Raw genomic sequence first — 25290 nt, forward strand, 5'->3', positions numbered from 1 at the left:
ATTAGAATTAATAGAATGGACATTAACCTTGTCAGGGAGTTTGTCAACTATGGTTTACCAGTCCTGTGATAAATTCTTCACATTCATTGTTTTACACATATCTTATCTGCACTGCATGCGAGTTAGCTTGCTAGCCAGACCGTTTTAGGAGGAATTATTCCAATGATTCCTTAAATGTGTCAAATTAACTGCCAATATGCCAACATTCCATTCAAACAATGCAGTCAACCCCACAGCCATACATCGGCTGAAATCAGTTGATGACAGGACTTAAGACAAGCTGTAAATGCAACAAGTACTGATATAGTATCATATAATAGCACTCACAGCTTTCCAAGAAAACACAAATCAGACATGTATGGTCTGTTTACATATATTTTAAAGACTATTTATACAGAAAATGTGTATAAAACCCATATAAAACTGTATTGATAAATTATGACATTTTCAGTTGACTATAATTCCATTACACAATTTCTGATACATCACATGCATTGCTTTGATTTCCTGCATAAGTAAAAGCAGGAAACACACTACTTATGCCTCTACTGCTTTTCAATTCCAATTAGACTGGCTTTGGATTTCTCCCTGACCAAGATGGCTGCTATTTTCACCCCATTATGGAACGTTGAGGGAGGGTTTAGTGACAGAGAGCCACTCAAGCAATTTAATAGGATATGTTGAGTCCAATCAAAAGATCCAGGTATTTTCCAGTGCCAACTTAAGAGCAATATTTGGAGACGTTTGGTTATTAGCAAGGTAACCAAAAACAATAAGCCTACCTATAACTAATACCAAGTTGTCTAACACTTGCATCAATTAAATCATGATCCTTATTCAGTGACGTGTTTATGAGTTTTGATATAAAAAGGAGTATGAACGTTAAAGTTTTTCACAAGTTACATGGCATCTTATGATCAGATTGTTTTGTTGACAATTATGTTTTGAATTAAATGCTCCTCTTACCAGTAACCTCTCAAATCTGAACTGCAAAACAGCATTTAAGTTTAACTGTGATCCAATAAATTAAATACTAAAAAAGGTTTGTCAAATTTAGGGTACCTAGACTGGAAATGATTTGTGGAGGTAATTACACGACCAGATCTAACCTCTGAAAATGAAGTATGTCTTTTCACAAGCATGGGGCCTACGTTTTCTATCCAGCCAGCCACACATTTGAAAAAAATAATTTAAAAAGTATGCATTACTGTATTTACGTAAAGAGGCATTACATTTTTTTTAAAAAGCTGTTTAATGTAGTCATCATTGCTGCTACAAAGTAAAAACCAGACAAAGACACGGAATACAAATAGATAGCAACACTTTCTGGAAAGGCCGTGAATTTCATTTTTGTTGATGGCGTTGAGGGACCAGTAACAGTCTATGCGAGTCTCTCCGTCCAGTGGGAGAACTTTGGTCCAGGTCGTTGCAGTCAATTCATTAGTGGACATGAACTTCATTGAAGGACAAAGGGGTGAGTGAAGGGTCTCAAAGGGTCAGGGGTAAACGTTCATTTAAAAAGATGTGGCACAGGATCCTCTAGATGGTGACAAGAGGGGGGGGGAATAAAAAGTTGTTACGCCTCAGATCACATTGTACGGGTAAAAGAGTGAATTGGATCCCACCACGAACAACATTTGTTACTCCCCGTCACTTGCAACGCTAATGGTGCTGCCCGTCTTCCCATTAACCAATTGATCATTGACCATTTTTTTTTTCTTCCTCAAGAAAATATCTGGCTCCACCATCACTGCGCACAGGGTTAGAATCGAAGTCGAACTTCGGGTGGTTCTCAAAGACAAAAGAATGTCCTTCGTAAACCCTCTCATATTATACTCTGTGTAAAGCGGAGCTGATTTTGCAGAATTCTCGCCTGTAACACTGATACAGTAGATGGCTCCATGCACTATTATCGCCGGCTAGTCTCTGGCTGGTGAGTTGTTAATGTGTGGCAGCTACATAGCTTACTTTGTTATGACTTGGCATTACAGTGATTTATTTCCATAAATAAAAAAAATTATGTTGATTTTTTAAACTCTTAAATACATTAATGGGATTTGCTACTAGCAACTAGGCTAATTTATAGAATGTTACATTAATGTGCTAACTAAGCTACTGTTGGAAATGTAACAATAAGCTAGGCAGCTAGCTAGCCTGGTAATGAGCCTGGTTTTCTGACTGGCTACTGGTACCTGGCAGCTCACTGGTGGCGCATCACTTTCCGGGTTCTTCCTCACTCCTGTGTCTCCATGCTTTCATCCTCGACATCTCCTCCTTCCTCCAGCGCCTCATCCTCCTCTTCCTTCCTCTCTGGCGGCTTCTCGTAGGCCTTCTCAGAGGGTGTGACGATCACGCCGTCCCATGTGGACATTTCCGAAGCCAGGTCTGGGGGGGTGAGGTATATTTGTTTAATGTTTACTTTGAGAAAAAGGGTGTGAGTGAGAGCGAGAGATGAGGTACTCACAGCTGGCATCACCCTCCAGGCCCAGGATCTTCCTGTACCCTCCATGAGAGAGGACCCTGACCAACGTCTGAGCAGTGAAACAAACCATGTCCTACAAAAAACAGACACACTTTCAACTGATATACCTATGTGAATCATCTGACAGTAATCCTAACCAAACACATATGATCATGGGTGATTTAGTGCTGGGCTGGAGCAAACCCTGTCACCAGGACCAAGGTTCCCCACACCTGTACCTTGAAGGCAGCCCAAAGCGAGGATATTACCTGCTGCTCGAGGGTCATAACGGTGTGCACCCGGAAGTTTCCACTCTCACAGGGGTCAGTGATGCCCACTGAGCCTGGCAGGAAAAGTCCAGCGGCCAACATCTGTAGGCAGCGTCTGAAAAGAGCAACATTAACAAAAAAAATAATGAAGGCACCGCCAGAAAGTATCACAAAGTCATGTTTCGGAAATGAGACAGTCAACAAAAGACACCTACAGTTGAAAAACAACTGACTGAGGGAATGAGAAGACTCACCTGTAAGCCACATTGAGTGACAGGGGCTGTCTGGAGGGGTTGTTCATGACCGCAGAATGACCCTGAGCAGAAACACTTAATTCCTTATTCATTCCTCCTTTAGTTATACAGTGATACGATACAAGCTTTCAGTTAGGGACAATACAATAGCAAAGACAGAGAATCACAAAAAACATAACATATTAGCCAGGTGACTTGCTCGGTGTGTGGTAATTCGCAACAAATAGCTAAATCATCCATTATCGTGCCTCACCAGTATTACATTCTAATGGTTTACCAGTAGTTGTGCTAATGGTAGGTGTGGTGTCCCCACCAGTAGAACTGAACATTAGCATAACTATGATGAATGCAGTGGGCTAACTACGATCACGTTATGTGTTGAGTCGTGAGAATGGGGGGGATGTAGTGGCCGAACCTGTACATCCAGTAGAACTATGGTCAGTGCAATGGACTCACCAGTAGATCCAGGATCCAGGGGGTGAGAGGTTCGAACCCGGGGAAACGCACCCTCAGATCCTTCAGCAGGCGAATCAGCACTTTCACCCTAAATAACAACAATAACCAGGACACGAGTTGAACACTTTAAAGAAGATAAGTTTGTCAGCGCTTTGCTGTATTGGCATTTACAATGCACACGGGATAATAAAAAGGGACAAAAGGTCATTATGGCTGAAACATTTAGGATAAAAAGGCTCCCTTTATTCCTCCTTTACTTGTGAGAAATATTAAGGATGTGAAAGGTTCAAGAAAAAAAGGAGACCGAGGACCTATTACATCATTTGAGACACATACTGAGGAGACATCGGTTTGTGAGGGTAAACGGGCTGAGAGGTAAAAGACCTTATAAAAAAGATGCCTTACGTAGATTGGGAGGCGTTCTCCTCAAACCAGCGGGCATGTCGGATGGCGGCCAGAGCACTCTGCAGCACCTTGATGTCCACTGGGGAGAAAGAGACCATGTCACCGACACCATGATGACCACTTACAGCACCATTGTCTAGCTGAAAACAGATAATACATCTACGTTAAAAAACGCAAACACAAGCTGCCTCCAGTCTACAATGAATGCTTATGGCATGCACGACAGAGAGCTTTGTGCCAATCACAGTGCATCTACCTGAGTGTTTTGACTTATTTTTATGTAGCTCTATGAGTGTAGTTATGAGGGCAGCTCATGTTTACATTCTATCACATTGTACTGTGTGTGTGTGTGTGTGCGTCTGAATGTACGTACAGTGCAGTTCGGGGTCCAGCTTGCGCAGGTTGGGGGGAACAGTGGTGATGAGGATTTTCACTGTTGCATCGGCAGAGCTGATCTCAAAACCTGTCTCATTCGTCAGCATGGAGAGAACTAGGACAAAGAGGGAGTCAGTTGGCAACATTACATCATAACCACTGAAGATGTAGAATACCCTGTATCATATTACCCAGCATGCCTACATTATCCTTGTATTTACACTTTTGAATTAATTTGTCGCTAAAACAACATGGCACGACCTATCAACAAAGGTAAATAGGAGCAGAATTTATGCTATTGAAAGCTAAATCGAACTTCAATGACTGATGTTACGATGTGGCCACATGAAAACAAACGCAGCTGTGTAATATCGGTCACCTTCAGCAGGGTCTTGTGTGCGGAGGGTCTCCACCACTTTGTTGCCGAGAGCCGCGACAGCCTCCACTGCAAGAGAGACAACTTTCATTATGGGGGCTCAGTACAACCAATGGAGACAATTTCAAAATGGCTGCTATGGGAAATACAGCCCAGGATGAGGAATGACTTATATTAGGGCGGCAGGTAGCCTAGCGGTATTAGGCTAGTAACCGGGGAAAAAAAACTGTCCATGTCCTCTTGATCAAGGCACTTAACCCTAATTGCTCCTGTAAGTTGCTCTGGATAAGAGCTTCTGCTAAATGACTCAAATGTAGATGTATTATAACCCAGCAATATCGCAAAATGCTGTGCAGCAATCAACATCGTTGACATTTGAAGACCAATCAAATAATGTATCAAATGGGCTTTGCTTTGTTGGCACACACACAGAACTCACGCGTGGGCAAGATCTTGAGGATGACCACCAGGTCAGCGACATTGTGTCCCGTTGTCATGGTGCCTTTCTTGTATGAGCCCACCTGACGTACCTCTTCAATTTGCTGGAATGAGAGGAGAAAGAAATTCCCATTGTTATTGTACAAGGCTAAATATGTTATCCAAGATAGAGATACATTTCGGCACATTATTCTCCACTAAGGTCTGGAACTCACCACTTCAAAGTTGCCGGGGGCGACAATGAGGTTGTCGATGACGTTGTTGATCTTGGTGACCAGGGACAAGATAGAGGACTGAAAGGGGGAGCAGAGTTTGCATGTAGTCAATGGAAATAAGCATAGCGTAGGAGTGTGTTGTTTAACACATAACCTTGAGTTAAATTATCCAGCAAGTGTGGTTTGAGTGAGGATGACCGAGGGAGAGTAGTGCGTTGAATGTTTGAGAGAGAGAGGTCTGTGTGCGTGTTCTCCACCTGCTCTGCGGGTGTGGGGCTGAGGTCCTGGTTCCTCTTCAGCAGACACTCGCTGAAGGCAGTCTCATCCGCTGCTGCCTTCACTCTGGGGAAGGCCATCTCACACTGGGGGAACCAGAGAGACAGCTTAGCACTGTCCACTCGACATCCCTATCTGCGCTACTGTATTACTTTGACAAGATCCGTGTCGTTTTGACTAGAGCATTAGACCATTCTGTATGAGTAGGTGAGCTGATCTCCATCGATTACAGTCTGCCTGTACAGTCTGACTCAGGAGAATGAGACAATGAGAAATTGTTGATTTCAATGAAAGTGAGCTACATGCTGCACCACTGATATGCTCTCTTCAAAATAACCATTGGTGCAAGAGCTCATGTATACAGGAATTATGCTTGACATAAAGTGGCAAATACTCACCACATAGAAGTCAAAGGGAATGTGGGGGACAAATGGCCGATACCTGAAACAAGGGGCCAATAAACATTGACGCATCTTATATTGCACCAGACATTCCGATACAGATACAGAGGTGGTGAGGGCTCTAGGAGTGTGGTGCCTGGAAAACAACCTCTCACTCAACGTCAACAAAACAAAAGAGAGGATTGTGGACTTCGGGAAACAGGAGAGGGTGCACCCTCAAATCTACATCAACGGGACCGCAGTGGAGAAGGTGGAAAGCCTAAAGTTTCTTGGCGTACACATTACTGATAAACTGAAATGGACCACCCACACAGACAGCATGGTGAAGAAGGCGCAACAGAGCCTCTTCAACCTCAGGATGCTAAAGGAATTTGGCTTGTCACCTAAAAACCTCAAACTTTTATAGATGCACAATTGAAAGCATCACCGCCTGGTACGGCAACTGCACCGCCCACAACCGCAAGGCTCTCCAGAGGGTGGTACGGTCTGCCCAACGCATTACCGGGGGCAAACTACCCACCCTCCAGGATACCTACAGCACCCAATGTCACAGGAAGGCCAAAAGGATCATCAAGGACATCAACCACCTGAGCCACTGCCTGTTCACCCCGCTATCATCCAGAAGGTGAGGTCAGTACAGGTGCATCAAAGCTGGAGCCGAGAGACTGAAAAACAGCTTCTATCACAAGGCCATCAGACTGTTAAACAGACATCACTAGCACATTAGAGGCTGCTGCCTATAGGATTAGACTAGAAATCACTGCCCACTTTAAGGAATGGAACACTAGTCACTTAAATAAGGTTTACATATCTTGCATTACTCATCTCATATGTATATACTGTATTCTATACTATTCTACGGCATTCTTAGTCACTTAATATTAATTGTGTGTATATGTTGTGTAATTTGTTGGATATTACTGTACTGTTGGCAGTATGCGACCAATAACATTTGATTTGACATTCTTCTATGAATTTTAGCAAAAAGTTACCTCATGAACCTTACATCTCATTGGCCTAAATTATAAATTGGACTGATTAACTTTACAGTTGTGGGCATAGTAAATCAACCATTATGGCATCACACAAAACTAAAAGCAGGCATGCTCAATTTGAAGTGGTATACCAATATTATTATTCTAGCAACTGGCTGACTAGCTACTCACCCTTGCACCAGTCCACCACGTGACCCGAACCGGCCACCCCGGCCCCTGCCCCTATCGCCTCTGGAATTGGTTACATTATCAATACAGTAGTTAGTTGGGTGATAGCAATTACCACATTAACTAATTTGCTGAAGAGGCAGCAGCAGCTAACTAGCTAGCTGCTTCCATAGCATGGCTAACGGGGCTAGCTACTGACTGTTCATTCATTCATTTTACCAAGACATAACAATGCACATCTAGCTAGCTACATAATCATACATTAACAATGATATTTGATGGATAGCTAACTAGTTAGTTATCAGTAAAGCTATGCTACAGGCCACCTGGCTAACAAAGACGGCTAGATGTGAAGAAAAAAGGCTAGCTGGGCTAACGTTAGCACGCTACACGTTGCTAGCTAATACAACCTCCCCTAAACCATCCCTTTAAATTCCACCTGTCTACACAGCTTTTACAGTTGGATACTGTATAAATATAATCTAACATTGTGGTTTTATCAGATGTATGAAACTACCTCATCGCGTAAGACGTTTTGATGTTTTAATGTAGATGTTCACAGAAAAATCACCAGCATCCAATGCCGGTCAGGCAGACTACTAATGGAGTCAGGGTTGCCAGGTCCAGATAAAAATTTCTACCCCAATTACCCGATACCAGTACATACAGCCTGAAAACTAGCCACCACAAAAAAGTTAGCAGAAAGAAAGGACACATGTATCCAATAAACCCCTTTCCTCATAACGTTATCGAACGAATTAAGATCGAATATCGACGTAACTTGTTTTGATACAGGCTAAGAAGCTATATTCGATTTTCCATCAAATAGAAATTCTTGCGAGTTTAAAAATATGTCACAAGAGAAAATATAATTTGCCTTTCTTAACACCCCTGATAATTTTCCATCAATGGATGTCGATTTAACTTGTTTTGACTGCTATAATTAAGCAATAACTCAAAGGAGGTGTGGTATGCAGCCAATGTCAACAGTGAAGAGGGGGGATGCTGGCCTTCTAGGCAAAGTTCCTCTATCCAGTGTCTGTGTTCTTTTGACCATATTTTATTTTTATTGGCCAGTCTGAGATATGGCTTTTTCTTTGCAACCCTGCCTAGAAGGCCAGCACCCCGGAGTTGCCTCATCACTGTTTGCGGGTACTACTTAATGAAGCTGCCAGTTGAGGACTTCTGAGGCGTCTGTTTCTCAAACTAGACACTAACGTACTTGTCTTCTTGCTCAGTTGTGCACTGGGGCCTCCCACTCCTCTTTCTATTCTGGTTAGAGCCAGTTTGCGCTGTTCTGTGAAGGCAGTAGTACACAGTGTTGGATGAGATCTTCAGTTTCTTGGCAATTTCTCGCATGGAACAGCCTTCATTTCTCAGAACAAGAATAGACGGATGAGTTTCAGAAGAAAGTTCTTTGTTTCTGGCCATTTTGAACCTGTAATGAACCCACAAATGCTGACGCTCTGATACTCATCTAGTCTAAAGAAGGCTAGTTTTGTTGCAGGAAAAGTGAAGGAAAAGCAGCCAACAAGCATGTGTGGGAACTCCTTCAAGATTGTTGGAAAAGCATTCCAGGTGAAGCTGGTTGAGAGTATGCCAGAGTGTACAAAGCTGTCATCAAGGCAAAGGGTGGCAACTTTGAAGAATCTCAAATATATATACACTGCTCAAAAAAATAAAGGGAACACTTAAACAACACAATGTAACTCCAAGTCAATCACACTTCTGTGAAATCAAACTGTCCACTTAGGAAGCAACACTGATTGACAATAAATGTCACATGCTGTTGTGCAAATGGAATCGACAACAGGTGGAAATTATAGGCAATTAGCAAGACACCCCCAATAAAGGAGTGGTTCTGCAGGTGGTGACCACAGACCACTTCTCAGTTCGTATGCTTCCTGGCTGATGTTTTGGTCACTTTTGAATGCTGGCGGTGCTTTTCACTCTAGTGGTAGCATGAGACGAAGTCTACAACCCACACAAGTGGCTCAGGTAGTGCAGCTCATCCAGGATGGAACATCAATGCGAGCTGTGGCAAGAAGGTTTGCTGTGTCTGTCAGCGTAGTGTCCAGAGCATGGAGGCGCTACCAGGAGACAGGCCAGTACATCAGGAGATGTGGAGGAGGCCGTAGGAGGGCAACAACCCAGCAGCAGGACCGCTACCTCCGCCTTTGTGTAAGGAGGAGCAGGAGGAGCACTGCCAGAACCCTGCAAAATGACCTCCAGCAGGCCACAAATGTGCATGTGTCTGCTCAAACGGTCAGAAACAGACTCCATGAGGGTGGTATGAGGGCCCGACGTCCACAGGTGGGGGTTGTGCTTACAGCTCAACACCGTGCAGGACGTTTGGCATTTGCCAGAGAACACCAAGATTGGCAAATTCGCCACTGGCGCCCTGTGCTCTTCACAGATGAAAGCATGTTCACACTGAGCACATGTGTCAGACGTGACAGAGTCTGGAGACGCCGTGGAGAACGTTCTGCTGCCTGCAACATCCTCCAGCATGACCGGTTTGGCGGTGGGTCAGTCAGACTGTCCAGGAGTTGGAGGATGCTTTAGTCCAGGTCTGGGAGGAGATCCCTCAGGAGACCATCCGCCACCTCATCAGGAGCATGCCCAGGCGTTGTAGGGAGGTCATACAGGCACGTGGAGGCCACACACACTACTGAGCCTCATTTTGACTTGTTTTAAGGACATTACATCAAAGTTGGATCAGCCTGTAGTGTGGTTTTCCAATTTTGAGTGTGACTCCAAATTCAGACCTCCATGGGTTGATACATTTGATTTCCATTGATCATTTTTGTGTGATTTTGTTGTCAGCACATTCAACTATGTAAAGAAAAAAGTATTTAATAAGAATATTTCATTCATTCAGATCTAGGATGTGTTATTTTAGTGTTCCCTTTATTTTTTTGAGCAGTGTATATTTTTAATTTGTTTAACACTTTTTTGGTTACTATTCCATGTGTTTTTTCATAGTTTTGATGTCTTCACTATTATTATATGATGAAGAAACTAGTAAAAATAAAGAAAAACCCTTGAATAAGTAGGTGATCTAAAACTTTTGACCTGTAGTGTAGGTAGGTGACTTCATGATGACAATCTAAATAGCCTACCTACAACTGGTAAAAAAGTTGTCACGAAGTTGCAACGCTATCTCAATACACACACACCTTCCGCCCCTCTCCCCACCATTCACCCACTCAGTAACAGCCAGCTCACTGCTTAATAGTGAGCAGCTGCAGGTCACAACGAAATATATAAAAACATGCTTCCCGCGACCAATAGTCTACATTTTCACCCGCGACTTCGTTTTCAAAGTTGCCCAAGTTTAAGAAAACTGCGGACATGGCAACCCTGGATGGAGTACTGCTACGGACGGAAGTCAGGACCCAAAATGGAACTCATTGTTGCTGGCTACAAAGGCATAATGTCAACGTGTAGACTGCCATCAGAAAGACTGAATAAATATCCAGGATCTTCTTAACGCCGACTGGGGCAGAGTGGCGCAACGGAACCGTGCTGGGCCCATAACCCAGAGGTTGATGGATAGCAACCATCCTCACCTGGGCGTTTTCTTGAATTTTGACAATATGTTTAGCTTATTCTCTTTATTTAGATTGATGTTCAAATACATAGACACTAAAACCATTTTACAAAAAGTATGACAGGTTAATTGACAAGTCACAATCAAAATGGCAATAATCTGTTTTCATTTGCATTCTTTCACATTGAAGTGAAATTTATCAACTAGGTTACTCAAAGACGAAGCAATTTGCCTACTAATTACAGGTACCCAACAATCCAACTTCATTGCAAATGTATGAAATTGTCATCTTTTGATGAAGTCAACGCTTGGCTGGAAGACCAGATGCTGCTGGAAGTGTTGTGTTGGAGGGCCAGTAAGGACATATTTCTACCCTCATTGTTAAAAAAAAAAGAAAAAGGCGACCCCAATGCCCCCCCCCCCCCTATGTCAAACTCATACACTCCCCTGCCTATTTATTTTGACAGAAAACCTGGATTTGAGATCAAAGGTTGAAAGGTTTTGTTTTAGAGTATTTTCATACATATGTTGTAGTTTTAGAAATGAAAGCACTTTGTGTATCTAGTCCCCCTATTTGAAAGTGTCATAATTATTTGGACAAATTCACTTATTGTGTTAGTAAATAGGCATATGGGACCAAATGCTAAACTTTTTACAAAATTTACTACACTATAATTTGTCCAAATACTTATGACACCTTCAAATGGGGGGACTATGCTGGAGTATAGACAAATTAAAGGTTTTAGCTTCACTGTCCAAATAAATACATAGGGGAGAATATATTGAAATGCGTGCATATTCTTGACTATTCAAAATCACGGACATGCACTTTTATCGACAAGATCTACCAATAAGTAGACCATTAGGCTTTCAACAAAGGTAATTTATAGTGTTGTTTGGGTAGTAACCCTGTAATTATTCAAATGATGTATTAACCGTTACATAATGAATTGCTGTGTGATAAAGCTATGAGTTGAGACATTTTAATTACAGGGACTGTTCAAGAAGAAAAAAAAAACACTAATCTCAACTACAATGCAATGTTGTACTATAGAATAATTACAATTGCTACAGAGGAACTTATGGTATTGTTAAAATATAAGATCAGAAGTAGAATTAACTTGTACTTAGGTCCTTTACAAATTGCACTACATGACCAAAAGTATGTGGACACCTGCGCATCGAATTCCAAAATCATGGGCATTAATTTGGAGTTGGTCCCCCCTTTGCTGCTATAACAGCCTCCACTCTTCTGGGAAGGCTTTCCACTAGACGTTGGAACATTGCTGCGGGACTTGCTTCCATTCAGCCACAAGAGCATTAGTGAGGTCGGGCACTGATGTTGGGCGATTAGGCCTGGCTCGCAGTTGGCATTCCAATTCATCCCAAAGGTTTTCGAAGGGGTTGAGGTCAGGGTTCACACTGTTGTACCGCTCCGTTATTTGTCTGTTTGTGGCCCCCATTAGCTTGCCATACTCTGACCTTATCTACAAGCTTTTTTCCCCCCCACATGACTGCCTCTGAGTGGATGTTTTGTTTGTTGCACCATTCTCGGCAATCCCTCGACACTGCCATGCGTGAGAAGCCCAGGAGGCCGGCTGTTAAGGAAATATTGGATCTGGCACTGACAATCATACCACGTTCAAAGTTGCTTAGGTCACTCATTTTTCCCCATTCTAACATTATGATGAACAGTAACTCGATCCATGTCTGCTTTATAAAGCAATCCATTTTCGGGTAAGGGATGGTGTACCTAAAAAGCTGGCCAGTGAGTGTATGGTGATTTAACCAAGCGCTCGCAGTGTATTAGTCTTGAGAGAACGTGTGATGGAACCAATACCCAAACAACTACTATGTTAAAAGAAGATGAACGTTTATTCTCTATTCTATGACAATAACCAGTTGGAAGGAGAGGGAATTACATAGCATTTGGAGTTTAGTTTCATCCAGTTGGACACAATCTGAAAACATTTTCACTCACTTTATGAGTGGTGTACAACAACCCGTTTTTTTATAGACCATCTCAAATTCTTACAATTGACACCAGGGGGGGAGGAAGAGACCACTCGCACACCTTTGCAACTTGGATTGAAATATTTAGCATCTCGTGTAGTTGCTTATTTGGTATGACAAGCATCCATAAAATGCTGTTAGGGGAGTTTCAACCAAAGACAGCAACATATTTAAATTCTCCAGAAGCAAAGCTTAAGATGGTGGCGTTAAATAGAATAAAAACACAAGATTTTTCTAGAATTCCCCTTGTAATTTTCATTTGATTTTTCTACCCGAGAGTCACGTCCTTGTACACTTCTGCTAACACAGTAAAAGGAGCATCCACTACTAAATACAAATCCTAACATAAAAACATGGCAGTAAAAAATAGGTTTACGAAATATAAGAAGTGGATGCTAGTTAGACATGATGGAGCTAAAGCACTTTTAACCATATGGACATAGACACAAAGTTCGGTAATAGTCCCAATTCAGCTTCAAAACAGATTCTGCCAAGAGATTCTGGTCCAAAAAGCAGGCATTTCAGGAGCGTTGATGATGTTGGTTCTTTAAGTCTACTCCGGTCAGTGTCGTCCATTCAAGTTTAAAAGATCTTTGCATTCTTCATGCACACACAGGAAAAAGGTTTCAAACTGTGCCGGTGCGAGTCTACTTTGTACTGATACTGATAGAATGGTCAAGTCCACATTCAGGAAAAAGTTCAATTTCGAACAGTTCTCTTCATAGGCCCACAATTTTAGAACAAGTGTGTTTGTATGCATGTGCGTCAGTGAATGTGAGTTTTATATTCAAGCAGAGGTTGTGATCACATCACAAATTTTATCCATGTAATGTGAGACAGTGCACAGAGTTTACGTAAGTGCATTTATCATTACATTTGTTTGGTGTAATAGTACTATACAAGCTTCTCTCTGCGTCTTTCATGTTATCAGCACTGTCTCAGTGTGGGCCTATTGAAGGAGTCCCTACGCTCGCGGTGGAGGTCCTTGTTCACTCCATGCCCTCTGGGTCAGCCTGGGCCATGTACGCGTCCAGCTCAGCGTCCAGGTTGCCCTTGGTCTTGGACATATAGGCGTCAAGCTGGTTGTCCAGCTGCTCGCGGGTCATTCCTGGGCCACCTCCCCTGCCGCGGCCTCCTCTTCCACCCCCGCGACCGCGGCCACCACCCCTGCCAGCGAAGCCACCACGCCCACGCAGACCACCTCGTCCTGGAGGGAAAGATGGTGGTCAACACACCCCCCAAATTTTTTAAAGATGGAATCACAATGCGTTAACAAAATGTTTGCTGTATAAGTGTTCATGTAAACAAGAATCTTGAGGTAGACTGATGTGTCAATTTACAGATGAAATGAATCCGAACTCTGAATCCAGTTCCTTACCCCTGGCTCCCACTCCTCTTCCAGCTCCTCTGCCAAAGGCACCTCCACGACCACCTCTTTGACGCATCCCTCTACGGAGGGCCACACGGCCTGGACCCCCTCTGCCACGCATCTGGCCCATGCCTGGGGAAAGGCGATTCCCTATCAGGACACAGGATGTAACAAAGGAGGAGTTAACTAGTGACTTAGCTTACCACGTTTCAGTTTAAGAACAAAGTTGTCAAGTGAACACAAACTTTTTATATGCCCATCATTGACCCACATCTCAGCCACCAACTTAACTAAAGCAGCTTAAGTATTCAAATTCTATGGAAGGGTAAAACATGTTACGCATGTAATTTATACTCCAACTTGTTTTACGTTAGCCATGACAGACAGGTTAGAGGTGTTTGCTGGGTGCCTTGCCTCAAGTCACTTACTTCTGTTCTAACTAGGCATGGGGTATTCTGACTGAATAACAATTTGTTCTACAGTGAAAGTGCACTAATATCACTTCAAATGCTATTTTTAAATCCTGGAATGCCACAGTTATGCATTATATGCAACATATATGTGACCACGGTGCACATCTTGTATCTGCACCATTACATTCTAAACCGGGACGTATTTAAATGAATTTCACTTGAAGTATTACTGTCATTTTTTTGTTGTCTAAATGGAGTCCAAAATCCCCAATCCCCTCCACCGGGAGTGTGTAGAAGTGGGTGTGGGGTGACTGTGGATAAGCAGGGGCAGTGCAGCTGTTAGATTTGTCACCACATGCTCAGTAGCACAACAGGTGCCGGACCAACCAGGAAAGCAGGGGGTTTATGGATGGTGGAGTCACGATGATTGACAACCACATTCCCTCAGGTTGAGGGGATGGATAATAAACCAGGGGGCGAAGCAGGGTAGCCTAGTGGTTAGAACGTTGGACTAGTAACCGGAAGGTTGCAAGTTCAAACCCCCGAGCTGACAAGGTACAAATCTGTTGTTTTGCCCCTGAACAGGCATTTAACCCACTGTTCCTAGGCCGTCATTGAAAATAAGAATTTGCTCTTAACTGACTTGCCTAGTTAAATAAAGAAGAAAAGAAAAAAATAAATACTGTGACAGATCCACCTGGACTATTCCATTCAATTCAGCAGGGTGTATTTGCTCAAGCTAGTTTACAGATGAGATCACGTCACCCCTTAAAATAATAAAGTTTGCCTTTCCCACGTGCAAAAAAGTAAGTCATACTGAAAAGCCTGGACATCACTGTGGAAAGTATATTCCAGTCCCAGAGTAGAACATTTCTGAGAAATCATGAAATGTCTCGTCAAATGTCTTTCAACAATTTATGAAGCCAATGTTTTCAGTTCTAACATTGTAGCAGTAGGTTTTGCTGTATGGTACCAAATGCTCACCTCTCAGAGCCATAGCGCCCCTCAGGGCTCCTCTGCCGCGACCTCGCAGGCCTCCTCTCGTCATCCCCCGCATCCCTCCAACAGCGAATCCCCGGCCGCCAGCACCCCCCCGCATCAAGGCCCCGATGGGCCGGCCCAGCCTGGCCTGGATGTTGCTCTTCCCCAGGCGCTGCTTCAGGCTCTGGGAGGGTTAGGTGGAAGGTTGATACCAAGTGGCAGGGATAGGGAGGTGTTGAACTCCTGTGCTGCATTTGTCAAGTTGTCACTTCAGTGCTTGACCCAAACACACCAAACTGTATATTAACCTTTTCTCTATGGTGCACTCTAGGTTTGCGTCAAGCATTTCCTAATATCTATTGATTATGTGTAGCCTTTTTCCTGTACCCCATCTCCTTCTTACACATTTGTAGAACATGGCCTGTTTCCGGTGTGCCATTCCCCTCGCAATCTCACCTGTTTACCCTGCTTCAGATATCTCCCCATTTGGCGCTCTCAATTCATCTTTCCCCGATTCCTCCTCAAAATGCACTGGAGAAGAAGGCCCGAGAGAAGGGACTTGGACCGTCTCCTCCAATACTGTTGAGAAGAAGGTGAGGAATTGCAGAAATACTAATTGAGCTGGATCACCTGGTCTCACCTGCTTGTGGTGCAGAGCAGCCTGCACAGAGGGCCTGTTCTCCATTTGCTGGGCGAGGCGGCGGTTGCGGGCACTGGCCATGTGTTGCTGCTGCATGGTAGCTCGTACACTCACCGCTGTCGGCGCCTTGTTCTTCAGCATGGTAGTGAAGCTTTGGAGGGGAGGGGGAGCGGGACAGAGAAGGGGTAAAAGGAGGGAGAGAGAGAGAGGATACGGAGGGGGAGGGATGGTTCCAAATCAAGTCAATTCTCATACCATGGACACGGCCACAGGAGCTGTGGTGTGTGTTATGAATGCCCCGCTTGTTGGCACCTCACTCTCTTTGTTTAGCTCTCTCTCATTGTTAAGTATTTGACAACCCAAAATGCTTTCTGGAAGCAATTCAGCACATTTTAGGTTAAAATAAAACAAAAGTGGAAAGATAGAAAAAGCAGAAGAAACACTGGAACAGATGGGACAGATTGGAAGACAAGAATGAGAAAGGCAGAAGAGAAAACAGAGAAAGGAAAGTGGATGACAAGAGAGGAGAGTGATTGCCACTTACAGGCCTCCACGCCACCCTGTTTTGATGGCATCAGCCTGCGAAAAAGGCCTGGCAGAGGTTGGAGGCCCAGGACTGGAGGGGTATCTGGCAACCCAGCCACTTACAGCCCGGACCGTGCCTTGTGCTCACACCACACATATGAGAATAGAAGGAAAAGGGGGAGAGAAGAGCAAGGAAAGGGGGGAGGGGGGGGTGGTCACGTCCGGGCTAGGACTGGGCACCTAGTCTCACAGAAAGACTTCAGAGCACAGAGAACTGAAAATGAAAGTGGTAGCAAAGAAGAGGAAAAGGACACAAAATGGCTAAACAGTAATTTAGTTGAGAGAGAGTTGTGTGTGTGTAGAGAGAGGGTGGGAGAGGAGCGGGAGGGTGAACCCTTCCCTTTTCGTTGGTTTGGTGTCTCCTCTCCCATATGTACAGTATATTTTGGGACTGCACCAATGTGTGACACACAGAGAGGAGGAGTGCCGGGGCATATCAGGAGTGCGGCCTGTGCCCATTCTGGGCCATCGCCTTACCAAGCATCACTGTTACCCTCTCTCCTTGGGTCTAAGTGTGCGCTGCTCACACAAAAGGCACTCCAAACTTCTAATGTCAGCAAAGAGTGAATATGGCATGCATTTTGAGTGAGCAGCGCACACGTCTGCCCCGGGCAGCCTAGCGTCCATGTCTGGTCCCCAACAGTGGCCTTCCGTAGTAGAGCCCACTAGGGCCGTCTGTACCACTTTTTCGACCTTCGCCTCGCTTAGTGCTGTCAGGGTGCGTAGCGCGTCTCACCGCTCATTCAGGGACTGCTTGGTGGTGCTTTTCAGCACAACTTTTTGGGAGGAGGGAGCACTCATTTTGACTTCACTGGAACTCTTTGGAACCAGCAACATATGAGAGGGAAAGAAAGGGGTAGGGAGGGTGGGGTAGGTCAAATTCAGAGGTTAATAGCTAGTTTCATAATAATCCATTATATTTAGCTGGCAAAATGGTCAGCTTAGTTAGTAGACAGTTAGCTTGCGTTTGACTAGTTCTGGTATGCAGTTAGCTAGTATCCTGTCATTTACCAACTAACGTTAATGTTGGATAAATAATTTGAAGAAAAGACGCAAAAGGGCCACGCCACGGGCTCGAAATAAACATATCACGGATTTTCCCGAAAGGCACAATATACACGTACAGTTCATAAAACAAATGTAGCAAATGATTCGACTTCACTGCTTCGGAATGCCAACGAGAGACGGGACAACTACGAAAGCTAGCTAACTACGTTTACTAGCTAATTAACTAAGTATGCTGTGACTGTGCGAAAAGCAATAGGAGCCTGTAAACTGAAGTTAAGGCTGGCGTCCTATCGAGCCTGAACATTATTCACCAACGTAGCTAGTTATGAAATATTTAACTAAAAACAGTCAACATTGTCTCAAACAAGTCCAATAGGCGACTATTGGTAAACTCACTTTGATCGTTGCTTGTTTTGCCGATACTCGTGTATCACTTTGCTAGCAAGCTCCTTAGCTTGAGCGGTTAACGTTAGCAGCGAACGTTAAGCTAGTTACAACCGACAGATCTGGATCCACTACTCACTAGATGTTTTATTTCACCTTGCTCTTACGGATACTACTAAAATACGAACTACACTAGCTAGCTACAGTGATTAAAACAGTATATGCTTAAAAATGTATATATAAACTGAGGCCAGCCTATTCTCCCTCTCTCCTTTCCTTACAAAATGGTGCTAACTACCTGACGACGGAAAATGGAGAGGCTTTACAGCTACGTCACAAAGCTACTTCCTGGCGTGCTTTGCGTTTCTTGTTATCACTTCTGGTTCTGGAAGAGGAATGGCTGCCCTAGCTGTTGTGGAGACTCCCTCAGGGAAAGATGCAATTGCAGAGGGACTGCTTGGCCTCTTGAAACCAGCTGTCCAGCAGCTTGATCTTCATGTGCACTCAGTGAGGTGGGTAGCTGGCAAGATTTTTGCTTCAACTTCAATTGTGCTTGCTAGATACTGTTCCCTTCAATCACAGCTAGTTAGCTTGCTAGACACATATGGTGCGTTCAAGACAACTCGGAACAAACGAGGTCAGATTTCCAGGTGGAAAGTCGGAGCTCTGAAAAGAGTCCCGAGTTCCCGACTTGGAATTCCGTGTTGCATGACCGTTCAAAATAAATCATCTCAGTTGGAGCTCGGTTTTCTTCCGATAGTCTCAGTCGTCTTGAACGAACTGAAGTCGGAGAGTTCCCAGTTGTTTAGAATGCGGCAATAAACTAATTCCATCATCATGACAGTCCCGTGATCCAGCCCCTCCTTCCCTTGTAAATCAAATGAAATTGTATTTGTGACATGCGCCGAATACAAAAGTTGCTTACCTACAAGCCCTTAACCAACAAAGCAGTTTTAAGAACGTGTTAAAGTATTTACTCAAATCAACTGAAGTTAAAATAAAATGAAAATGTTTTTAAAAAATACATAAATTTAAAAAAATAATAGTATATATATATATATATATAAGAGCAACAATAAAATAACGGTAGTGAGGCTAAATTAACTTTTATTTGATATACAGGGGGTACAGAGTCAATGTGCGGGGGCACAGGTTTGTCGAGGTAATATTTACATGTATGTAGAGGTAAAGTGACTATGTATGGATAATAAATGGAGAGTAGCAGCAGCGAAAAGTCCAGATAGCCATTTAATTAGCTGTTCAGTTGTCTTTTGGCTTGGGGTTAGAAGCTGTTAAGAAGCCTTTTGGTACGAGACTTGGCACTCCGGTACTGCTTGTCGTTCAGTAGCAGAGAGAATGGTCTATGACTAGGGTGCCTGGAGTCTTTGACAATCTTTTGGACCTTCCTCTGACACCGCCTGGTATAGAGGTCCTGGATGGCAGGAAGCTTGGCCCCAGTGATGTACTGAGCTGTATGCAGTATGCACTACCCTCTGTAGTGCCTTGCAGTCCAAAGCTGAGCAGTTGCCATACCAGGTGGTGATGCAACAAGTCAGGATGCTCTCCATGGGGCAGCTGTAGAACTTTTTGAGGATCTGAGGACCTATGCCAAATCTTTTCAGTGTCCTGAGGGGTAAAAATAGTTGTTGGGCCCTCTTCACAGGGGGCTTGGTGTGTTTGGACCATGATACTTTGTTGGTGATGTGGACACCAAGGAACTTGAAGCTCTCAACCTGCTCCACTACAGCCCCCTCGATGAGAATGGGGGCGTGCTCGGTCCTCCTTTTCCTGTAGTCCACAATCATCATCTTTGTCTTGATCACGTTGATGGAGAGGTTGTTATCCTGGAACCACACTGCCAGGTCTCTGACCTTCTTCTTATAGGCTGTCTCATCGTTATCGATGATCAGGCCTACCACTGTTGTCGTCGGCAAACTTAAGGATGGTGTTGGAGTTGTGCTTGGCCATGCAGTCATGTGTGAACAGAGAGTACAGGAGGGGATTGAGCACGCACCCCTGAGGGGCGGCCCCTCAGGAAGTCCAGGATCCAGTTGCAGAGGGAGGGGTTTAGTCCCAGGGAGGGAGATTCCCTTAAAACACGCCACTTCGATATAGAATAGAGAAACATTTTATTTATGTAAATTTGAATGCACAGAGATACCGTGACGAGATCCTGAGGCCCATTGTCGAACCGTTCATCAAGGATCTGTACACAATTCCTGGAAGCTGAAAACGTCCCAGTTCTTCCATGGCCTGTATAGTCACCAGACATGTCACCCACTGAGCATGTTTGGGATGCTCTGGGTCGACCTGTACGACAGCATTTTCCAGTTCCCGCCAATATCCAACAACTTTGCACAGCCATTGAAGAGGACTGGGACAACATTCCACAGGCCACAATCAACAGCCTGATCAACTCTATGCAAAGCAGATGTGTCACGAGGCAAATGCATGAGGCAAATGGTGGTCACACCAGATACTGACTGGTTTTCTGATCCATGCCCCTACTTTTTTATTTTATTTTTTAAAGATATCTGAAGCATGAATGTGTGTGTGAGTGCATGTGTGCTAAGGTGTGGGGAATCAGAGCAGGTGGTCAGTCCAGTTCAAGTGTTCAGTAGTCTGATGGCTTGTAGATAGAAACTGTCTCTGAGCCTCTTGGTATCAGACCTCGTGTTCCTTACCGTCAGGCGGACTGTATCGGGAGTAAACAGCTCATGTGTGGGGTTCTTGATGGTTCTGTGGGCATTCCTCAGGCACCGTTTTGAGTAGATGTCCTGGATGGGTGGGAGCACGGTCCCAGTGATGTACTGGGTCGTCTTCACCACCTGTTAGGGGGCCTTGCGGTCAGGTCCAGTGTGCCTGGCATGCTGGCTTTAATTTGAGCCGTGACCAGCCTCTTCAAGCACTTTATAATGACTGGGTGATAGTCATTTGGCCATGTCACCTTGCTTTTCTTGGGCACTTGGATGACGGTGGGCTCCTTGAAGCAGGTGGGGACCGAAGCCTGGACAGGGACAGGTTGAAGATGTCTGAGAATACGCCTGGCCGTCCTTCCTGGATGGAATAGAATGTGTTAAGCTCGTCTGAGATGGATTCTCCAGTTGGCATCACACAGCTGGATTTGCCTTTGTAGTCCGTGATAGTCTGTAGTCCTTGTCCCATGTGTTGCGAGTCTGTGTTCTCTAACATAAATTCAAGTTTGAGTCTGTATTGTCTTTTTGCATCCCTAATAGATTTGTGGAGCTTGTACCTGCTTGCCCTGTACATGTTGCTGGCCACCGAGTCATCGTGGTTCGTTCTGCTGACATTGAATGCTGCAGTACGAGCTCTCAGAATGGTACGGATATCTCCGTTCACCAAGGGTTTTTGTTTGGGGTATGTTCGGATTGTTATTGTGGGTACATCATCAACACATTTCCTATTGAAGCCTGTGACTGACTGTATATTCCTCAATGTTGATGGATGAGTCCTGGGTGGATGAACATATTCCAATTAGTATCCTCAAAACCGTCCTTCATCTTTGAGTCTGCTTCTTCTGTCCAGTGCCTCACTATTCTCTGTGTTGGTAGCTCAGTTACATACTTTTTCATGGCAGGCTAGGAGAACGTACACAGCAGGTTAAGATAATTAACGTAGCAGGTTAGAGAGTTAAGGTTAGGAAAAGGGTTAGGGTGAGAGAAAATGCTCTCCTAACCTGCTACGAAAAATCAATTGTCTCGAAGTGTCCTGTTTTTATGGAGGGACATTCTGAATGTGTCCTTTCCTCATTCATTTGTTACTTGTTGTAGGCCTAGGCTACAGCTATCAATGTCTTCTGCGGTAACCACTCCGTCTGTTGTAGTAGTCACGATTTGTTACTTTACTATATTTCTGTATTTATAATGCTATTGTGTTGTTTTTTTGTTATAGGGAAAGCCAGGTGGAACTACGAGAACACATAGACAATCTAGCTACAGGTAAAACTATTCACTTTTACATGCTTAATATGCACTCCCGGGGGAACAGGGAAGTGGACGGGTGCCAGGTTAATGCACTTGACCTTGTGAAAGAAAGCCAAGCCCATGGAAACCCCTGTGTGAGACAGGCAGAGGCTGCTGTGATGTGACTAGTATAACCACAGGTTTCGAAGCTTGTGTGTAAGGCTTGTACAAGCTCCTGTGCTGCCTGGTTCTCATGAGGTCATAACAATACATTGCTTTTAATTATATACAGAATCAATCTGACAAATTTGAAGGCATGAACAACAGCTGAATACCTTACCAAAATGACTGCTGCCTTATCCATTTTCTTTATGAGATTAGCCAATCATCCTGTCGGTCATCCTCATCTCATCCCTTCATTTTTAGAGCTGTGCAGGATAAATGAGCACCAGAAGGTGGTGCTAGATCTGGACCCCTATGTGAAAAAGCTGCTGAATGCGAGACGCAGGGTGGTGCTGGTCAACAACATACTACAGAATGCTCAGGTCAGTGGCTCAAAGCAAGAGCTTGGATGCTTTCTTTCTTTGCCTGTGCAGTGTCTTACACTATTTTGTGGGCCTTCTTTTACTCCTGTCCTTGTATCTAACACTCTATTTGTATGTGTGTCACTGTCAAATTCAGTGACGTGGTGTTCATCCCATGTATCTATCTATACCTTAATTCCAATGGGCATGGCAATTCTGCTTTGTTCGGTGCCTTTTGAATTCATGCCGCTCGGGTGGTATTTTATGTCAAGCTACTGACTTTCAATGCTCACTTGAGTTTCACTCTTTCTCCATCTCTCTAGGAACGGTTGCGACGGCTCAATCACAACGTCGCCAAAGAGACAGTGCGTCGGAAGACCATGCTGGAGACCTCCGGAGCGTTCACGCCTCGGTCGCCCAGTAAACCATGACCAGTAAACCATGCCCCACTCCTCAGCTTGGAAAAAAACTGCTTAATAACAACACTGAGCTTGTCTGCCTGTGTCCTGGACTGAATAAAGTTTTCATGAACTCTCCACTAAGGTTGGGCAGTATCCAGATATTCATACCGTTCTTGTACCATACCAGGAAATACGGTATTAGTCAGTGCACACAAGGGGCACTATTATTTTCAAACATATTCAAATGTTTACGGGGGCGTTGGGGTCCCAACAAGTTACTAGTGACAAGTTCTCTTTCAATTCTCACAGATTAAAGCAATACTCAGTTTACCTGCTTAAACGCCAACCTCACATCTCTGCTTTGTGCTGTTGTAGCAATGTGTACGTGTCTTGTGTAGTCACAAACTACTAGTTTACAATAAGCCAAAGGCAATTGGAATCAGGGGTGCTTTGCTTCAAAAACGTACACAACTTGATCAAATGTTAAGATTGCGCAAGCTAAAATTGGAATCGGAAATAATAATCTTATGCAAAGAAATGTGTTTACACTGCTGGAGTGCTTTGGGCCTACTGGTTTTTACAACCCTCTCTCTTTCCAGAATATGTGTATGGATGCCTCTGCATTCCATTCAAAGCTATGGCCACAGGGTGAAGTATTTTTGTCACTGTGGACTAAGTAACTAGACCCGGCAGGAAAAAACAAATGTAGTGCAGGAAAATAAAGATGCAAGGAATGTACGGAAACAGAGCCGTCACTGTTTCACGCTTCTAGCAGCAACTGATATGCAACCCTGCCTAATATGGTTTTGTCAAAACTTTTTTTCTCAATGTCGAATCTAATTTTATTGGTCGCGTACACATATTTTGCAGATGGTATCGCAGGTGCAGCAAAATGCTTATGTTTCTAGCTCCAACAGTGCAGTATTACCTAACCATACAAAATATGTTAATGACAACTTCTGTACTTAGTTGCTATTGAATAAAACAGAAGCATCACCCTTTTTTTGGTCTGTATTATGAATTGCACATATAATACAGTTTATACACTTTAACAGAGTATAAGGAAACTGTCTTAGTACTACTGTCATTACATGGTTGTATGATGTGTGTGTAGACAATCAGAGCAAATCTGTACAATTATTTGGGTTCTATGGGAGTGGTCTGACTCCACAATGAAATGTGTTATTGTAGTCAAATATTTACTTTTAAGTTTTGTACAAACAGTTTTAATTGGTTCAAGATGACAGATCAGTATCAAAGTGGAAGATGGTGGTGAGCCGGTATCCTTCTTCTCAACTGTTTTCAAGCATTTTGACAGTAAAACTTCAAGGACACCTTAAAAAATGCGATTTAATTCAAATTCTGCTCTGTAATTCTAATCACAAATCTCAACCAACTCCGTTTTTCTCACAAACAAACCTTGTGTGGTGTATAAAACTCATGTTTATGTGGGTATACTGATCTTAAATAATTGTGTTGTCATGCCATGAGAGACAGCGTTGTAGGATACTCCGATCAATTTATTAGGTACACCACCTTGTTCCCGAAAATGGATCGCTCCTACAGACAGTGAGTCACATGGCCGTGGCTTGCTGAATAAAGCAGCCATAAAGCATTCAGTTACTGTTCGAATGAAAGTTAGAATGGGTAAAACGAGTGACCTACTGTAAACGACTTTGAGTATGGTATGATCATCAGTGCCAGGTGCACTGGATCCAGTCTCTCAGAAACGGCCGCCCTCCTGGGCTTTTCACGCATTACTGTGTTTATGTTTTACTTAAAAAGGTGGAACAAAGTCCAGTCCTGTGGGCGAAAACAGGTTGTTTATGAGAGAGGTCGAATAAGAATGGCAAGAATTGTGCAAGCTAACAGGCGGGCCACAAACAGACAAATAACGTCGCTGTACAACAGTGTTGTGCAGAACGGCATCTCGGAATGCACAACTCATTGATCCTTGTCATTGATGGGCTATTGCAGCAGACGACCACACCAGGTTCCACTCCTATCAGCTAAAAACAAGAAGAAGCCGCTCCAGTGGGCACGCGATCACCAACACTAGACAATTGAGGAGTGGAAAAACATTGCCTGGAACTTGACAGTGAGTTCAGTTTACTTAAGTGGCCTGGCCAGTCCCCAGACCTTAACCCAATAGAGCTTCTTTAGGATGAGCTGGAACGGGCAGTTCGCAGCATGAATGTACGGCCGTCCAATCGGCAACAACTGCTTGATGCCATTGTGTCAGCATAGACCATTATCCCTGTGAAACGTTTCCAACACATTGTAGAATTCCCCCAAAGAATTCAGGCTGTTCTGGAGGCAAAGGGGGGGATCCGGCTCAGTATTAGATGGGTTTACCTAACAAACTGTCCGGTGAGTGTATATTGACCATCAGTGACATCACTGATTG

At 43.9% G+C, this 25290-nt stretch overlaps 3 protein-coding genes across 6 annotated transcripts; 1 reads left to right on the forward strand and 2 right to left on the reverse strand.

The window, feature by feature from the left end:
• Nucleotides 1-359: 359 nt before the first annotated feature.
• LOC110496299 (interleukin enhancer-binding factor 2 homolog) lies at nucleotides 360-7829 on the reverse strand. 2 transcript variants are annotated; one of them, XR_016488517.1, is made up of 15 exons: nucleotides 7607-7720; nucleotides 7093-7152; nucleotides 5924-5966; nucleotides 5507-5611; nucleotides 5250-5327; nucleotides 5036-5138; nucleotides 4600-4665; nucleotides 4219-4335; nucleotides 3846-3985; nucleotides 3441-3528; nucleotides 2985-3046; nucleotides 2731-2845; nucleotides 2465-2555; nucleotides 2193-2385; nucleotides 360-1539 (listed from the first exon to the last, which is right to left on the reverse strand). XR_016488517.1 is itself a non-coding variant. In XM_021572118.3 (15 exons), exons 1-14 carry the CDS (start codon nucleotides 7609-7611, stop codon nucleotides 2234-2236), a joined length of 1164 nt encoding a protein of 387 aa, XP_021427793.1. In that variant the 5' UTR covers nucleotides 7612-7829; the 3' UTR covers nucleotides 360-1539; nucleotides 2193-2233. The 2 variants fall into 2 exon arrangements, 1 of the variants encoding a protein (XP_021427793.1); XM_021572118.3 differs by having other exon boundaries at nucleotides 3846-3924; nucleotides 7607-7829.
• A 4665-nt stretch (nucleotides 7830-12494) lies between these two features.
• Nucleotides 12495-18378, reverse strand: LOC110496300 (chromatin target of PRMT1 protein). 2 transcript variants are annotated; one of them, XM_036952868.2, is made up of 6 exons: nucleotides 18048-18378; nucleotides 17121-17462; nucleotides 16059-16209; nucleotides 15422-15602; nucleotides 14034-14174; nucleotides 12495-13862 (listed from the first exon to the last, which is right to left on the reverse strand). In XM_036952868.2, the coding sequence occupies exons 3-6, from the start codon at nucleotides 16197-16199 to the stop codon at nucleotides 13645-13647; spliced, it is 681 nt and encodes a 226-aa protein (XP_036808763.1). In that variant the 5' UTR covers nucleotides 16200-16209; nucleotides 17121-17462; nucleotides 18048-18378; the 3' UTR covers nucleotides 12495-13644. The 2 variants fall into 2 exon arrangements, with proteins under 2 accessions (XP_036808763.1, XP_036808762.1); XM_036952867.2 differs by having other exon boundaries at nucleotides 17380-17462; nucleotides 18048-18354.
• On the forward strand, nucleotides 18355-23884 carry LOC110496301 (SNARE-associated protein Snapin). 2 transcript variants are annotated; one of them, XM_021572120.3, is made up of 4 exons: nucleotides 18355-18547; nucleotides 21948-21994; nucleotides 22385-22503; nucleotides 22806-23884. In XM_021572120.3, the coding sequence occupies exons 1-4, from the start codon at nucleotides 18432-18434 to the stop codon at nucleotides 22911-22913; spliced, it is 390 nt and encodes a 129-aa protein (XP_021427795.1). In that variant the 5' UTR covers nucleotides 18355-18431; the 3' UTR covers nucleotides 22914-23884. The 2 variants fall into 2 exon arrangements, with proteins under 2 accessions (XP_021427795.1, XP_090064845.1); XM_090208719.1 differs by lacking the exon at nucleotides 18355-18547 and adding an exon at nucleotides 19699-21375.
• Nucleotides 23885-25290: the final 1406 nt, after the last annotated feature.

This window comes from Oncorhynchus mykiss, chromosome 18 (genome assembly GCF_057628025.1).
Source record: "Oncorhynchus mykiss isolate SJ-2025 chromosome 18, ASM5762802v1, whole genome shotgun sequence".
Taxonomy (NCBI): domain Eukaryota; kingdom Metazoa; phylum Chordata; class Actinopteri; order Salmoniformes; family Salmonidae; genus Oncorhynchus; species Oncorhynchus mykiss.

Coding starts and splice junctions, on each gene's coding strand:
- LOC110496299 (XM_021572118.3), bottom strand. Junction 4,666..5,035: donor CCTCAAGATCTTGCCCACGC/GTGAGTTCTGTG, acceptor TCTCTCTTGCAG/TGGAGGCTGTCGCGGCTCTC. Junction 2,846..2,984: donor TCACTCAATGTGGCTTACAG/GTGAGTCTTCTC, acceptor TGCTCTTTTCAG/ACGCTGCCTACAGATGTTGG.
- LOC110496300 (XM_036952867.2), bottom strand. CDS start 17,444: ATGAGTGCTCCCTCCTCCCAAAAAGTTGTGCTGAAAAGCACCACCAAG. Junction 16,210..17,379: donor AAGCAGTCCCTGAATGAGCG/GTGAGACGCGCT, acceptor TCCCCTCCAAAG/CTTCACTACCATGCTGAAGA. Junction 14,175..15,421: donor GGGCGCTATGGCTCTGAGAG/GTGAGCATTTGG, acceptor GTGTCCTGATAG/GGAATCGCCTTTCCCCAGGC.
- LOC110496301 (XM_021572120.3), top strand. CDS start 18,432: ATGGCTGCCCTAGCTGTTGTGGAGACTCCCTCAGGGAAAGATGCAATT. Junction 18,548..21,947: donor CTTCATGTGCACTCAGTGAG/GTGGGTAGCTGG, acceptor TTTTTGTTATAG/GGAAAGCCAGGTGGAACTAC. Junction 22,504..22,805: donor ACATACTACAGAATGCTCAG/GTCAGTGGCTCA, acceptor CCATCTCTCTAG/GAACGGTTGCGACGGCTCAA.